Below are 14897 nucleotides of genomic sequence, written 5' to 3'. Positions count from 1 at the left end.
CGTATTTATTGATTTGCATAAAACATGTCTTTCATGGCTGTGACATTAGCCTTTCATTTCTTTCATTTCATATCAAGAGATTTGCGATTTGAGCTTTTGTGGGGGAGGGATTAGAGAATCTGGACTTTTAGGGATGGTTTTAGATACTCTCCTGCTTTCAGCTGCATCTCATACACCTGAATGGCAGGTTTGTAGTGAAACCCCAAGCAACCCTACCCTAAAATCTAGGATGTTTCCTGTAAATGTTAATAATCAACAGTAACAATCACCACAATATGGCCCCAAGAGATTATTGGTTAAATTCTTTGTATTGTGAATTGTGCGCAATTGACCGCAATGAAGACTGAAATGTTCTATTTATCCACAGAACAGATACAGCCTGGGAAACGCCAGTGTAATGTGCCAATGTGCCTAAACCCTGACCTGGAGGGACAGCCACTGAGAATGAGAGGTGAGCTGAGTCGCAGAATCTCAGACCGAAAGGGTGAAAGAAACCATATATGTCAATCATCTAGTCACCCAGCAGGTGCTGAGATCTCTTCTTCAGCAGCTCCATGAAGTGGATCCAAGCTTTGCTCAAACGCTTCCAGGACCTGGGAATGTACGACATCTCATCTTTGAACATGACTGACAAAAATTTCTTCCTTATAGTGAATTTTTAACCTTTGGGGCCACACAAAGCAAGTCTAGACTCTCTCACGTAATTTTTAGATATTTGAAGAAAGCCACCAGTTGCTTGTTTCCTCAGGCTTTTCTAAACCACACATCCCTGGTCATTTGGTATTCCTCCTAATATGTATCAGTTTTCCATATCATCCTGTATCTCCTTCTCTGAACATGGCCCAGCTTATCTATGTTTCTTCTAGATTATTGAGATCATAGATGAATAGCTTCTTTTCAGCTATCCGGAACTGAACAAAATATACACTTGACTTTATGATGATCATAGGAGCAAGCTGAGAATAAATCTATGCTAAGATAATCAGAATATGTATTTTTTAAATTCATCTTATGTCTAGTTAATCATTACTTTTGTTCTTTTTTTTTTTTTAATTTAAAAGGCAGGTTAACCTATTACTTGTGACAACCAAAAAGCAAAAATGAATTATGACCACATCTCTTAGCTAGTCCCATAAATCAAGCAAACCTATTATCCTGGACCATATCACTTCTGATTTTCCTTAGGAATGAGGAGACAGTTATCTCCAGCTTTGGCTAACATTTATTTGGCATTGAGTAGCAGTTTTATCTCCTGTATCCGATGAGATGAGACTCTTCTCATTTATGGGCTTAGGAAAAGCTTTTATGAGCAGAAGTCAGGGTGGTTGAACAAACTCTGGTGCTTGTCCGTGATCTAGTGACTCGGTCAGTAGAAGCAAAAGTGGCATGAGGTAATGGGAACAAAGAAAGTCTCTTTCATGGTAAACTGAAGAGTCCATTGATATAACTAGGGGACTGATGTGTGCATTTACGCTTTGAGACAAACCAGCACCTGTATACTTTCTCCAAGACTCTCTAAGAAGCTTTTGTCAAAATCTCCAGCTATGGGCTTCCCTGGTGGCGCAGTGGTTGGGAGTCCGCCTGCCGATGCAGGGGACACGGGTTCATGCCCCGGTCCAGGAAGATCCCACATGCCGCGGAGTGGCTAGGCCCGTGAGCCATGGCCACTGAGCCTGCGTGTCCGGAGCCTGTGCTCCGCGACGGGAGAGGCCACAGCAGTGAGAGACCCGCGTACCTCAAAAAACAAACAAACAAAAAATTCTCCAGCTATGAAGTTGGGCTTTGGAGGAGGTCCCCTCTTTATTCAAGTTTCTAAGAATGTTCTGTTTCTGTTCCTAATTCCATATACAGTGCACTTTGGGTATTCAGTAGGGGAACCAGTAGGGGTGGCACCAGAAGTGTTGCCTTAGATGATGGGAGATAATGGGACTGCCCTTCATACTGCAGACTTAGTTGTGACTCAGCTATAGCACAAGGTGGCTGAGGTCAATGGCTTCCTTTTTGCATTGCCCACCTTCTCCTTGTATATTACTCTTTGCTCCCTTATCATAAGCAGTATTTAGAAATCCATTGATTCAGCTAATGTTGCCATAAGGTGGCCAATGTCTCATCACTTAACCTATCTGCTTTTATAAATGACTGTCATAAATATTGCCTTGTACATTCTGTGTTGTGTGGAAAAACAAATTCATGATGCTGTTGTCAAAAATATCTGTTCCTTGGGCTTCCCTGGTGGTGCAGTGGTTGAGAATCTGCCTGCTAATGCAGGGGACACGGGTTCGAGCCCTGGTCTGGGAGGATCCCACATGCCGCGGAGCAACTAGGCCCGTGAGCCACAACTACTGAGCCTGCGTGTCTGGAGCCTGTGCTCCACAACAAGAGAGCCTGCGATAGTGAGAGGCCCGCGCACCGCGATGAAGAGTGGCCCCCACTTGCTGCAACTAGAGAAAGCCCTCGCACAGAAACGAAGATCCAACACAGCAAAAATAAATTAATTAATTAATAAACTCCTACCCCCAACATCTTCTTTAAAAAAAAAAAAAAAAGTCTGTTCCTCGGCATTTGTATTAGGTAAGGATTGGCTTGAAACCACCCAAATGACTTGGATTCCCACTCTTCTTGACTTGAATTGTGATTTCTATGTATGCAATAGTAATTAGCAAGCATCTTCTGAAAGCCTTGACTCAGAGTTGTTGTTTTTTTAAAAAATCAGTTGCTTATGTTTCTAGTAAGACTGTATATATATCACCACGTATCTTGTGGGCTGAGTTTCCACTTTTAGCACAGGCATTATGGCATCTGGCAGATGTGGTGTGTCAATGTTCAAGAAATGTGGAGTACTGGAGTTGAACTTTCTATGTTTTGGTTTCTTGAAGCAACTTCATGCAGTTTACCTTACTGTTTTAATAATCAATCATATCTTCTTTTATCTTGGCCCAGTTCTTGCCTTTTCTATTATTAATCAATTTATACTTTTGCTTGTAATAAATATGTTGCTTCCTTTCAAAGCATCATCTTTATGAAACAGCTGGAGATCTTTGTTAATGATATAATTGGAAAGAGTATTATCTCAGAGGTAGCTGATAAATATAGTAGCAAAATTTGGATTCCCATTTGGGATCCTCAGAAGTGACATCAAGATATTTTCAGATAATTTCCTTTGCTGTTTGGGTCTGAAGGTCTCCTTATAAACAGATTTTGTAGCCTTTGATCAGACAAGGGAGTCTGTATAGTATGGAAGCATCAAAGGCTTTGATACCATTTTTTTCTCCCTCAGATTGAAATACTTTGCCCACTTGGTGAGGTTTCTAAAAATTTTTATGTTGATTCCTTTAGAAACCAATTCTCTGAATCATTATCTTTCTCCTATTTAAGGAAAGACCAGACAGTTTTGTTTTGTTTTTCAGCACAAAGTTAGCAGTTCCTTAATGAAAAACAGATTCTTTAACGACCATTGGGTTTTTCTGGCTTCTTTCCTGTTTGAAGAACTCAGAGTCTCAGTTAGTACTTTGTAGAACATGGTATTATTCTGAATTGTCACTTCGGTATTCTTCTTGGAGTGCCTTATTTCCATAGTTCCTGGAGAATCTGTCTAGCGCTGGTGGTTTTCTTAATGGAGAACAGTCTCCTGGATCTCCAGATCTACTCATCACTAGAGCACTAGATTCCTGCCTCAGATTTCTCTGAAGGCAGCAAAACCCAAAGTACTAAACTCTGTGATATCGATTGGCTGAAGTCACCAGATGGTTCATTCAAAAACACTTCATATTTCATTCATAAAGATTTCAGTTTGAAAATGAAGTCTTTTGCTTTGGGGCTTATATTAATTTACAAAGTAGAAAACTTTCCTGATATTTCTTAACTCAAACTTCTCCCCTTGCTTAGGTGTGTAGAGATCTAGGATCTGGTTCCCTTTCCAAATTAGCAACATTTTAGTGTTGGCATGCATTTGTGATTTTATGTAGTATTGTATGAGCAGCTTCCATTTATGCCTAGCAATTAAGGGTTGTAACTCATTTAAGGATACCCTTGAATAGATCCCACACACACACTTTTTTTCCTCTCTGTTTTAGTACCCTGTTGGCACACCTGAACTCTTTCTGATTTTTTTTCAGAGTCAAGAAGCAAAATGAACCATAGGAGTCTAGCTCTTAAAATGATATGAGCCGAAACAAATCAGTCTTTCTTGAATTCATTTCACGCTTGACGGTTTTTCACAGTGGAATTGGGCTGTCCCTGCTACATCCCTGTGAATGTGATCTTTGGAGGATTTATAAGAGGAGAATAGGGCTTTTCCTGGCCCCCGGACACACATATCTATTCACCAGCTGTTTCTTTGCTGCTTACCCAGGTGCCACGAAATCCAGCCTGCTGTCAGCACCCAGCATTGTGAGTATGTTTGTACCAGCACCCGAAGAATTCACAGACGAGCAGCCGACGGTGATGACAGACAAGTAAGCTCACAGTTATTTTCTTCACTGTTTACAGAATTTGAGAAGTTGCTCACCATGGTTGTGAGAAAATATCAGAGGAGGCATGCTATGCTTTTAAGTCATAATTTGTTCTTCAAATGGCTGTAGCCGTAAGTGTTGGTAAGCATTTGTTACTTTAGAAATGCAGTATTGTATGGGCAGCTTTCATCTATGCCAAGGCATTTTTCTTTTTTAATTTGGATGAATGCAAGTAATGTCCACTTACTGATTATTCCTAGCAATAATTTCACACAAATGAAATCTCTCATCCAGAAGCTTCAAATTGTTAAGAGTGGGACTAAGTTTGAGATATGATCCAGCTGGTAGAATTCATTCTCTGAATCTCAGATTGGTTACGTTGCCTCTCTGTTTGTCAGCCTTCAGTCCCCCCAGATTTCTTATGGGATAAAGTCCAAATGCTTTAGCTGATTGTAAAAGACCCTTTAGGTTGTGAAGGTATGGACTTAACCACTCCTCACCAGGAACTCCTTCCCTAGCCCCCTCACCTTCTCCAGAGCATGCCTGATGTGTTCTCTCCTCTGTGATCTCATAGGTGCCCTTCACTCTGTACTTTCTCTGCCTGGTGAACTCCTATTCATGCCTCAAGACCCAGCCTGAGGCCAAGTTTCCCTGATTTCACAAGGCAGAACGCATCATGCCATTCTCCAAGTTTCCATAGTATTTGATACATCTCTCTATTCTACCACTTATCATGCTATATTTTAATCGTTAGGTGTTTATACACACATGTTCTGTAATAGATTGTGAGTTCCTTAGGGACTAGTACCCTTTCTTCTGTACTTTATACTCTGAGCTCCCTATACATTTCCTGGCACATAAATGCTGTTCAGTGAATATGATAAAGAATAAGACTTGTACAATTTCAAATTTGGAGAGATCCCTTGTGCTGGGGAGGCTTCCTGGTAAAGGTGACCCACGTGAGAAATTGAGTAGGCTTGTGATAAAAGGAGAGGAAGGTGAGGTGGAAGGGGCTGGTATGAGGATCCATGCAGCTGGCCACAGCTGGCCGTCATTACTGAAGAAGTGAAAGGCCCGTCTTGAACAGCTCCTTACCGTGTCCACATGGGGAGCACCTAGTTGCTTGTGGAGGGCTCTTCTTAGCTCTTTCTTTGGTATAATTTTCTCGTTTTGTGTCCTCCTCCAAGTCTCAATATTTCCTAGTTGTCTTCCCGGTTGCCTTTGTGTGTACTCCATTTATCTTCATTTTTAGTTACAAGTGTGAATCCTATATTTTTTTAAAAAGTCAGTTTGTAAGGAGTGATATGTATGTATATCAGGAAGTTTGTAAGGAGTGATATATGTGTATATCAGGAAGTTTTCAGATGGAAAGGTCACAGTAGCTATTTTAGCGCTGCCTCCCTTGCTTTTCCCTTCACCGTATAAATCTGTTCAGCGGCCACTGAGAAAAAGAGCTCCGCTTTGGTTGAGATGACGTCAGTTGAACCCACATTAGATACTACAAAGAGCAATAAGCTGGAAGTTCCTTAAGAGCAGGGACCATTGTGTTTTTACAGACTGCACTGTCAGTAGGAATGGTGAGTTCATAAACTGATCTGAGTGACGAGTAGAGAAGAGACTTGATCCAGACTCCCTAGGCTTTCTACAGGGTTCTGTTGACTAGACTATTCTGTCTCTCACCCACAAATAGGATTTTTAAATTTTTATTTATTTTTGTTTTATTTCTTTTTTCAATAGATCTTTATGGAGTATAATTGCTTCATAATGCTGTGTTAGTTTCTGCTGTACACCAAAGTGAATCAGCCATGTGCACACACATGTCCCCATATCCCCTCCCTCTTGAGCCTCCCTCCCACCCTCCCTATCCCACCCCTCTAGGTCATCGCAAAGCACCGAGCTGATCTCCCTGTGCTATGCTGCTGCTTCCCACTAGCTATCTATTTTACATTCGGTAGTGTATATATGTCGATGCTACTGTCACTTCTCCCCAGCTTCCCCCTCCCTGCCCCCGTGTCCTCAAGTACATTCTCTATGTCTACGTCTTTATTAATAGGATGTTTTTAAATCTGAAAGATTGGGAAGGCTTCCATTTTTGTCTAGACATTTTTCACTTTTAATTTCAACAAATGAAAAAAAATCTAGTTAGTGACTATCCCCAGCAATAATTTCACATGCAGAAAATCCTTCAACCAGAAGCTTCAAACTATTAGTCCAATTGGCGCTCACTGTAAAAGGGAGCACTAATTCGTGTAAAGGCCAGATACTAATGAGTTGAAAGACCATTTTCAGTGATCCGCGGAACCTTCCTGATCTCTGGTGTGTGTGCTATTTCTGTGTCTAAGGTGATGGTGGTGCTGGAGTTTTCTATTTATTGTTAGAGTGGGGCCGCTGACCTCCTTTTGGGGACTTTTCCAAGACTCACCAAAAATGGCTGCATGTACTTACACCTTGAAACCACTGTCGGCTTTCACGGAAAGCATTCCTCTGTTTTCTTTGCAGATGCCATGACTGTGGGGCCATTCTTGAAGAGTATGATGAGGAAACCCTTGGGCTGGCCATTGTGGTCCTCTCCACATTCATTCACTTAAGCCCAGACTTGGCAGCCCCGTTGTTGCTGGATATCATGCAGTCTGTGGGAAGGTGAATGTCAGCTTCTGTTTTGTTTGGTAGGAAGGAGCCTTACTCAATCTGTATCCTTAGATAAAAACTGCCAATTCAAAAGTGAAACATTTTGTAACCTTACAGATGCTTGATATTTGTGGGATCAACTCAGACTAATTGCACAAACTGAATGTACCAAACTTTTGGTTGAATTCTACAGCCATGTAGGGTCATGAGTCACAACGTCAGAGTGGAGCTAGAGGAAACTGCACTAAGAAAACCCTACTGTTTCTTGTTCTCTATTAAATACTGTGTGAGCCAGTGTATGTTACAGTGCTCAGAACTGTGCATAATTCACACTAAACACTTTGTAACTTTTAGATATTATTATTATCTTTCTTTACCTGTTTTTTTAAAAAATATTTATTTATTTATTTGGTTGTAGCAGGTCTTTGTTGCTGCAGGCAGCCTCCTTAGTTGTGGCATGCAATCTCTTAGTTGTGGCATGCATGTGGGATCTAGTTCCCCTACCAGGGATCAAACCCAGGCTCCCTGCTTTGGGAGCGTGGAGTCCTAACCACTGTGCCACCAGGGAAGTCCCTCACTTTACCTGTTTTAAGATGGGTTCTCTAGGCACTTGTAATCAGGGTGGCTCACTTAATTATGCAACTTGCGGCATCGTCACGTGAAGGGATAAATGGAAGTATAGTAGTTTTATACTTCTGACTCAGAAAAAGGAAAGATGCACTCATTTTGGGAACAGAGCCTTCAGCCTGACTGATTAAAACTTAGCTGCTTTGAGAATTTTCATGTTAAGAAAATTCCATTTAGTAAGATAGGACATTAGAAGAAAAGTGATGTACTTCATGGATATAAGTAAAGTTCGAATTCAGTAACAAATTGTAGTCCTAGCATACACAGCGTATAGGAGAGGACTGAGTTAACTCCCCGTGAGTGTGTTAAGTTTCCAGTCTGTGCCGGCACAGAGCTGGGTGCTTTAGGTTGCAGCCATTACACCTAGCTCTTGCCCTCAAGTGCTCTATGGCCTAGTTGTCGAAGAGGACAGGGATGTGTGGAATAACTGAGTAGCCATAAAAGATGGGACATGATGAAGAGCTGTATTCATGAGCGATATGTGTGGTGAGTGCTATGGGAGTTCAGGATGGAAATGATTTCTTAGGGAAGGTCTCTATGGAGGAGGTTGGAGAAAAAACCTGGATTCTGCAAATTCCTGGTATTTGATGGAGGAAAGAGAATGAATCTTGATGGAGCTAAAATTTAATCTTTTTAATGAAAAAAAATGATGATTTCAAGTTAAAGACAAACAGGGAAGCATTAAAAACCCCTCAAGCCCAGAAGTATGTGACTCCCTTATCCCCCTTCCCCAAATTTTTCTGTAGTATCCTTAGGTGTGTGTATCCTTAGTATGCAGTCAGACTTGGTATAACTATTCCACCTCTAATACTTAGAAATAGCCAATGTGTAAAGTAAGTGATGAACACAGGGAGATAGGTAAGAAAAGATGAATTAAGCCCTTGATTTAACCTAATCATAATAAATGTGGAATAAATGTTATACCAGCTATCAGCAATACTTGCGTAATTGAAAGTTTTTTATTAATGCAAGGTCTCGATTCCTACTATCAATACTTTTCAGTTTTAGAACAGACAGAATTATTGTTCTGGTCTGTTACCATCTCCTTGAAATAGCTGATCTAAGTTGTAATAGATACATAGAGGGGTTTTTATTTTGTTTTAACATAAGGGAGAATAAATCATGTTCAAGCATTGCCAATTCTTAGGATGGAAACAAACAAGTTTTGAAGAAAAGCAAAGGAAAAACAATAGAGATACATTTTTACATACTTACATATAAAAATCGTTAAATCTGTACCTCCTTTGGGCAGACTAGCAAGAGACAGGGAGAGCATTAAAGCAAGCTGCCCAATTCTTAGCAACCAAACCTACCAAGAAGGCAGATTCAGTAGTCACCTGATTCAGGCTTTCCTTGCATACCTCAATTCCAGGTGAGGCAACGTGGATTTACGAACACTTAAGTTTATTCTAATCCCACAGGAACTATTTCCAGCATGTTCTAAGAGTGTGTAAGTTCAGCACATCCTTTCATTTATCACCCAAGGCTTTCCATATGATTTCATATTTTGCTTTCTACTTAGATCTCTTAACATTTACCCACCCCTTTTTCTAGATGCAGCCTTCAAGATCACATTGGCTGCACCCTTAATTACTGTTTATTTCATTTGCCAATGCTTATCTATTCATTGTAGTGTCACTAGTATGAGAGAGGCCATAACCAAAGAAACTGGGAATCATGTCTGGTGTTACTGGTGCTGGACCCTCTATTCCTGTCCAAATGCATTCTTGACTCGATTCACTGTTGTGGTCTTAAGTAAATAAATTTTTAGCATTCTCCTTGTTTGTTTCTTCAGTATCTCACTGATCAAGACGTGTTTTTCTAAACCCACGAATTTATTACATTCTTTTTCTGTCTATACATCTAGAATATTTCCATGCATATAGAACCATATAATTATATTTTTCAAAAATTACATGTTATATATTGATTACTTAACCTAATACATTTCTCTTTTCAATATGTCATTTCAACCCAATGATTAGCTGACAAATACCCGTTACCTATTTTGCTATCTTACAGAGGCTTTTACAGTTTGTGGTTTGTTTGTGGTGAGGTTTCAGAGGTTGTATACAAAGAAATGAATTTTGAGTTGAGTTAATATGGGGATGGACTGGGTCAAATACTGTTCTGTTATCTGTCTAACCTGGCTGCAAAGGACATATTTGTAGATTGACTGGGTGCTATTCAACTAACTCAATTGTATGCATCTCCATGGAAATATTTGATGCAGAAAGCAGATTTCAGAAACTAGATTAAATTGAACCCTGGAGATTGACCCCTGAGTGGATCCTCTGTCCCTGGTCAAAGGAATTGTCAATGGTTTTACATGTCCCCCATCTAAATGGGAGCTGCAGTGCGGCATACAGTACTCATGCATTTCATCATGAAACCCTAAGATACTCATGTGACTCTGTTTACTTTATTTCCTAGATTGGCATCCAGCACAACTTTTTCTAATCAAGCAGAAAGGTAAGGTCCTAAAATGAGCTCAAATCTCACTTTCTTTTTGTCCCCTGTGCATGTTCATCCATTTCTAAAACACTAGAGTGTTTACCACGGGAGGAATATGGTTAGGTTCAGTTGCAGCTCCAGAGAGCACTCGTTCATTTTCTCTTCACACCTTCATTTATTCAATCCTGCATTCACTCATTTCAGTCAACAAATACTTTTTTTTAAAAAATAAATTTATTTATTTATTTGGCTGCGTTGGGTCTTCGTTGCTGTGCTCGGGTTTTCTCTAGTTGCGGCGTGTGGGCTTCTCATTGTGGTGGCTTCTCTTGTTGCAGAGCACGGGTTCTAGGCACACAGGCTTCAGTAGTTGTGGCACGCGGGCTCAGTAGTTGTGGCTCACGGGCTCTAGAGCGCACGCTCAGTAGTTGCAGCCCATGGGCTTAGTTGCTCCATGGCATGTGGTCCCGGACCAGGGCTCGAACCTGTGTCCCCTGCATTGGCAGGCAGATTCTTAACCACTGGGCCACCAGGGAAGCTCTGATGAGAAGTTTTTAACTTAGATGAAGTCTAATGTTTTAAAATTTTAAAACAACTTATGACTATTCCTTCTTATTGTTTATCTAAGAAACCTTTGCCTATCCTTAAGTCAAGAATATATTTTCCAATGTCTCCCAATAGAAGTTTTATGGTTTTAGCATTTATATTTTGCATTTACATGATCCATCTCAAATTAATTTTTATGTATGGTGTGAGGTAGGGGCTGAAGTTCCATTTTATCCATGTGAATACCTTAGTTATTTCAGCACCATTAAAAAAAAAAAAAGACTTTCCCTTTCCCCATTGGATCCCTTTGGTGTCTGTTAAAATCAGATAACCGTATTAGGTTCAGTCTGTTTCTAGGCTCTCTGTCCTGCCTCACTGATCTATATGTTGATCCTTGTGCTGGCGCCGCGCTGTCTCGATTACTGTAGCCTCGATTACTGTAGCCGTATAGTAGGTCTTGAAGTCATTGTGAGTTCTCCAACTTTGGTCATCCTTTAAAAGAAGGTTGATTTGGATATTCTAGATTCCTTACATTTCCATATAAATTGTAGAAAAATCTTCTCAATCTGTGGGGAAAAGCCTCCTAGGATTGTATTCAGACTCTAAGTCAGTTTGGGGATAAATGATATCATAAAAATATTGAGTCTTTCAATTAATAAACATGGTGTCTATCGTCATTTCATTTGGTCTTTGTTTCTCTCAGCAATGTTTTATGGCTTTCATTGTAGAGATCTTGCATAGCTTTTGTTAAATTTATTCCCAGGAATTTTGGGTTTTTAATGCCAATGTAAATGAAATTTAAAACATTTTGGTTTTCTAACTTTTTGCTGCTGATATACAGATATACAATTTTTGTATTCATATTGTAATGTAATAAACTAAATTCACTTATTAGTTGTAGTAGCTGTCTTTTAGATTCCTTAGAATGTAAAGGCAATTGTATGTAGAAAGTCATATCGTCTGTAAATAGTGACAGTTTCACCTCTTTCTGATTTTTATGCCTTTTATTTTTTTGTTACTCTCTTGCATTGGCTAGGGCCTCCAGTGTAAAAGTAAAGATGTGAATGAGCACCCTTGCCTTGTTCCTGCTCTTACAAGACAATCATTTAATGTCTCACCATTAATTATGTTTGCTATAGGTTTTCATAGGTGCCCTTTACCAGACTGAGGATAGTTCCTTCTATTTCTAGTTTGCTGAGAGTTTTTTATGAATGCATGTTGAATTTTATCAAATGCACTTTCTGTTATCTATTGAAATAACTATGGTTTTTACGCTTTATTCTTTAAGCTATTGAATTGCATTGATTGGGTTTTGAATATTAAGTGATTCTTACATTCCTGGGATAAACTCTATTTGGTCACGGTCAATCATCCTTTTTATCTACAGTTGGAGTCAATGTCCATGAGGACTATTGGTCTGTCCTTTTTCTTTTCATTTTGTTCCTTCTTGGTTTTTGTTTTGTTTTATTTGTAATGCTTTATCTGATTTTAGTTTTAGGGCCTCATAAAATACACTGGGAAGGGTTCCCTCCTTTTCTAATTTTCAAAAGAGTTTGTGAGAGTTTGGTGTCATTTCTTCCTGAAGAACATTTTTGACCTATAAGTTTGAGCCAGCATATCAGGGTAGACAAGGCAGAAAGAAACAATTAGACAAGACGGATTTTTTACTAGTTACCCAGCTGGGCTCTTTGATTTCCTCCTTCTTCTTTTCAGCAACTCAGCTACAATCACCTCTGGGAACGTCCTTTCTGATACTTTGGTCTAAGGGGAAAGGCCAAATAATCATCTCTTGGCTCCCTGTTTTGACATGCAGTTGGTAGTGCAGAGGGTAAAGGGGAAAACTGCACATATCAAAGTCCTAACCTTTTTACAAGTAGCAGCTCAGATGCCCCAAGAAAACTTCCCAGATCTTCCAGTAGGAATGGACATCTCCCTCCTGCATTTTCCCTCAGAGGGGCTCTCTCTCTTAGCCAACGCCACTTTCTGAGAGGATCTTGCTGATGATCCCCATCCTGGATTCTAGTCCTGACTCTGCCATTCTCTGGACTTGTAGCCTTTGTAGGTCACCTTTTCTCTCTGACTGGGAGCCCTCATCTGTACAGTGGGGTGGCTGGAATTAGTCTGAGACCAACTCTGACATTACCTGGTTCCCTCTTTCTAAAAACGTATCGTTAACAGGGATTCCATGTGACTAGAATATTTCATCTTGCTAATGAAAATGACAGTGGGATATTCCATAAGAGGACTGATGTGTATGTGAATAAATAAGTAAATAAATACCTGAACTCATGCTGGTTGCTCCAAGATTCCTTGTGTTTTCTCTCCCTGGTCAACGCCAGCATGATGCTCCCCGGCAATGCAGCCGGGGTGGCCAAGCAGTTCCTGCGCTGTATCTTCCATCAACTGGCTCCCAATGGCATCTTCCCGCAGCTGTTCCAGAGCACTATCAAAGGTAATTCATCCATGGGGAATCCAGACACCACAGACGTGGCTAGGTGCTGAAACCCAAACGCTACTAAATCTGATGGTTGTCTTTCCAGATGGGACTTTTTTACGGACCTTGGCCACGTCTCTGATGGACTTCAATGAACTGAGCTCTGTTGCTGTCCTCAGTCAGCTCTTGGAGGTAGGTTTGCTTTCTCGGCACTCTGAGCCCCTGCCGAAATCACTGCTGAGGAAGAAATTCAAAGTCATTTAATTTAAGTATTAAATTTTAAATGTCAAATTAAATTTTAAGTAATTTAACATTAAAAAATGAAAATTGCCAACACATAGAATAGTGTCGGTTGGACACTGCTGTTTAGTGCGGACTTAGAATTTACTTGAAGTCTCTGGACCCCTTCGCTAAGAGGTGCATGCCAGGCGTGGAACACTCACCTCCACAAAACTCTCCAGCTGTCAGAATGGGTGGTGCGCAGATCCATGTGCATCGCATCATGAGACTTGGATTCAGGTTTCAGCTTCACTGTTTGTTTGTGTATCACAAGATCTGGGTTCGAGGTCTGCTTATTTTCTGTATCATGAGACTTGAAGCTACTTCTCATCTCCACGGCTTATTCGCTGTATCGCTTTACTTGGAGTCTGTCTCCTGTCCTCTGCTCATTAGCTTTGCTCGGTTAGCTTGGAGGGTTGGCAGATTGCCGTAGGGACTTTGCTGTTGCTATAGTAGTCATCCTCAGTCTTTGGCCAGTGGAGTTGCCAACAAGCATCATTCACTGCGTTTCTTGACACCTAACCACACCAATTGTAGATCCTTAAAAGGTGTTTCTAATTTCCTGTTCACATGTCACCCTTTCTCACTGAGTCAGAGATCACAGTTTCCCCCCCCAACTTTGTGTGGACTCGTCCATTTTTCCCTGTATTCCTGAAGTTACAATGAGTAGCCTTTATAGCAGGCACACAACACGTGTTTATAGTGCGAATATATGATTTTTAAAAACTGATCTTCGCCAAATAGCTGTATGAATTCCCACACTGTTTCAGCAGTTGATTGCCTATGCTTTGTGTTTTTAGGGTCTAAATAACAAAAAGAATTTACCAGCAGGGGGTGCTATGATACGCTGTTTGGAAAACATTGCTACCTTCATGGAAGCTTTGCCCATGGATTCTCCTAGTAGCCTCTGGGCAATCATCAGCAACCAGTTTCAGACTTTTTTTGCCAAGCTGCCTTGTGTTTTGCCTCTGAAGGTAAGCTGAGCCCAGGATTTCATTTTAAATTACTTCCTTATTGTTTGCAGATCATCTGGGTCTTGGGTGATTGAATGTTTCATAAAGGGCTATAAGGAGTCTCCTTTAGCCACAGAGTAGAGAATGTTATTTAGGTTTTCCTTCAAATGTTACAGATTGACAGTAATATGCAGTGGACCTTTTGACTTAGTGATTTCATGTTTCCGGTTGAGTAAAACATAAAAAAGTTCAGGAAGACGTTAGTAGATTGTGTACATCTAGAAATTTTTCTCAAAAGGATATTAAATAAAAGCATAATAGTTTCATCTAAAAGGAGACCAGACATATATAATGTAAGGCTTCAATTTTACAGCATTATCTAAAGGGAAGTGATTGCTTCTGTGTGTGTGAATAAAGTACTTAAAAGACCAAGATGATATTTTTCTATTTGACAACTTTACCCCTCCTCCCCCTCCTCCCTCCCCCAGCCCCTGCCCAACGCCACACCGCCCTCCAAGAATACACACA

General features: G+C 40.4%; 1 protein-coding gene across 9 annotated transcripts in view; it reads left to right on the top strand.

Moving 5' to 3' along the window:
• Window positions 1-14897, top strand: part of UNC79 (unc-79 homolog, NALCN channel complex subunit) — a 248943-nt gene that overhangs the window by 187095 nt on the left and 46951 nt on the right. For all 9 annotated transcript variants that reach the window (XM_067727070.1, XM_067727065.1, XM_067727087.1 and 6 more), the window contains 7 exons: window positions 368-451; window positions 4352-4454; window positions 6951-7091; window positions 10140-10178; window positions 13043-13155; window positions 13244-13329; window positions 14217-14390. In XM_067727070.1, the coding sequence (XP_067583171.1) occupies window positions 368-451; window positions 4352-4454; window positions 6951-7091; window positions 10140-10178; window positions 13043-13155; window positions 13244-13329; window positions 14217-14390 (740 nt within the window). The remainder of the gene's footprint in view (window positions 1-367; window positions 452-4351; window positions 4455-6950; window positions 7092-10139; window positions 10179-13042; window positions 13156-13243; window positions 13330-14216; window positions 14391-14897) is intronic.

Source organism: Pseudorca crassidens, chromosome 1 (assembly GCF_039906515.1).
Source record: "Pseudorca crassidens isolate mPseCra1 chromosome 1, mPseCra1.hap1, whole genome shotgun sequence".
NCBI lineage: Eukaryota > Metazoa > Chordata > Mammalia > Artiodactyla > Delphinidae > Pseudorca > Pseudorca crassidens.
This window is presented reverse-complemented; position numbering and strand designations above follow the sequence as displayed.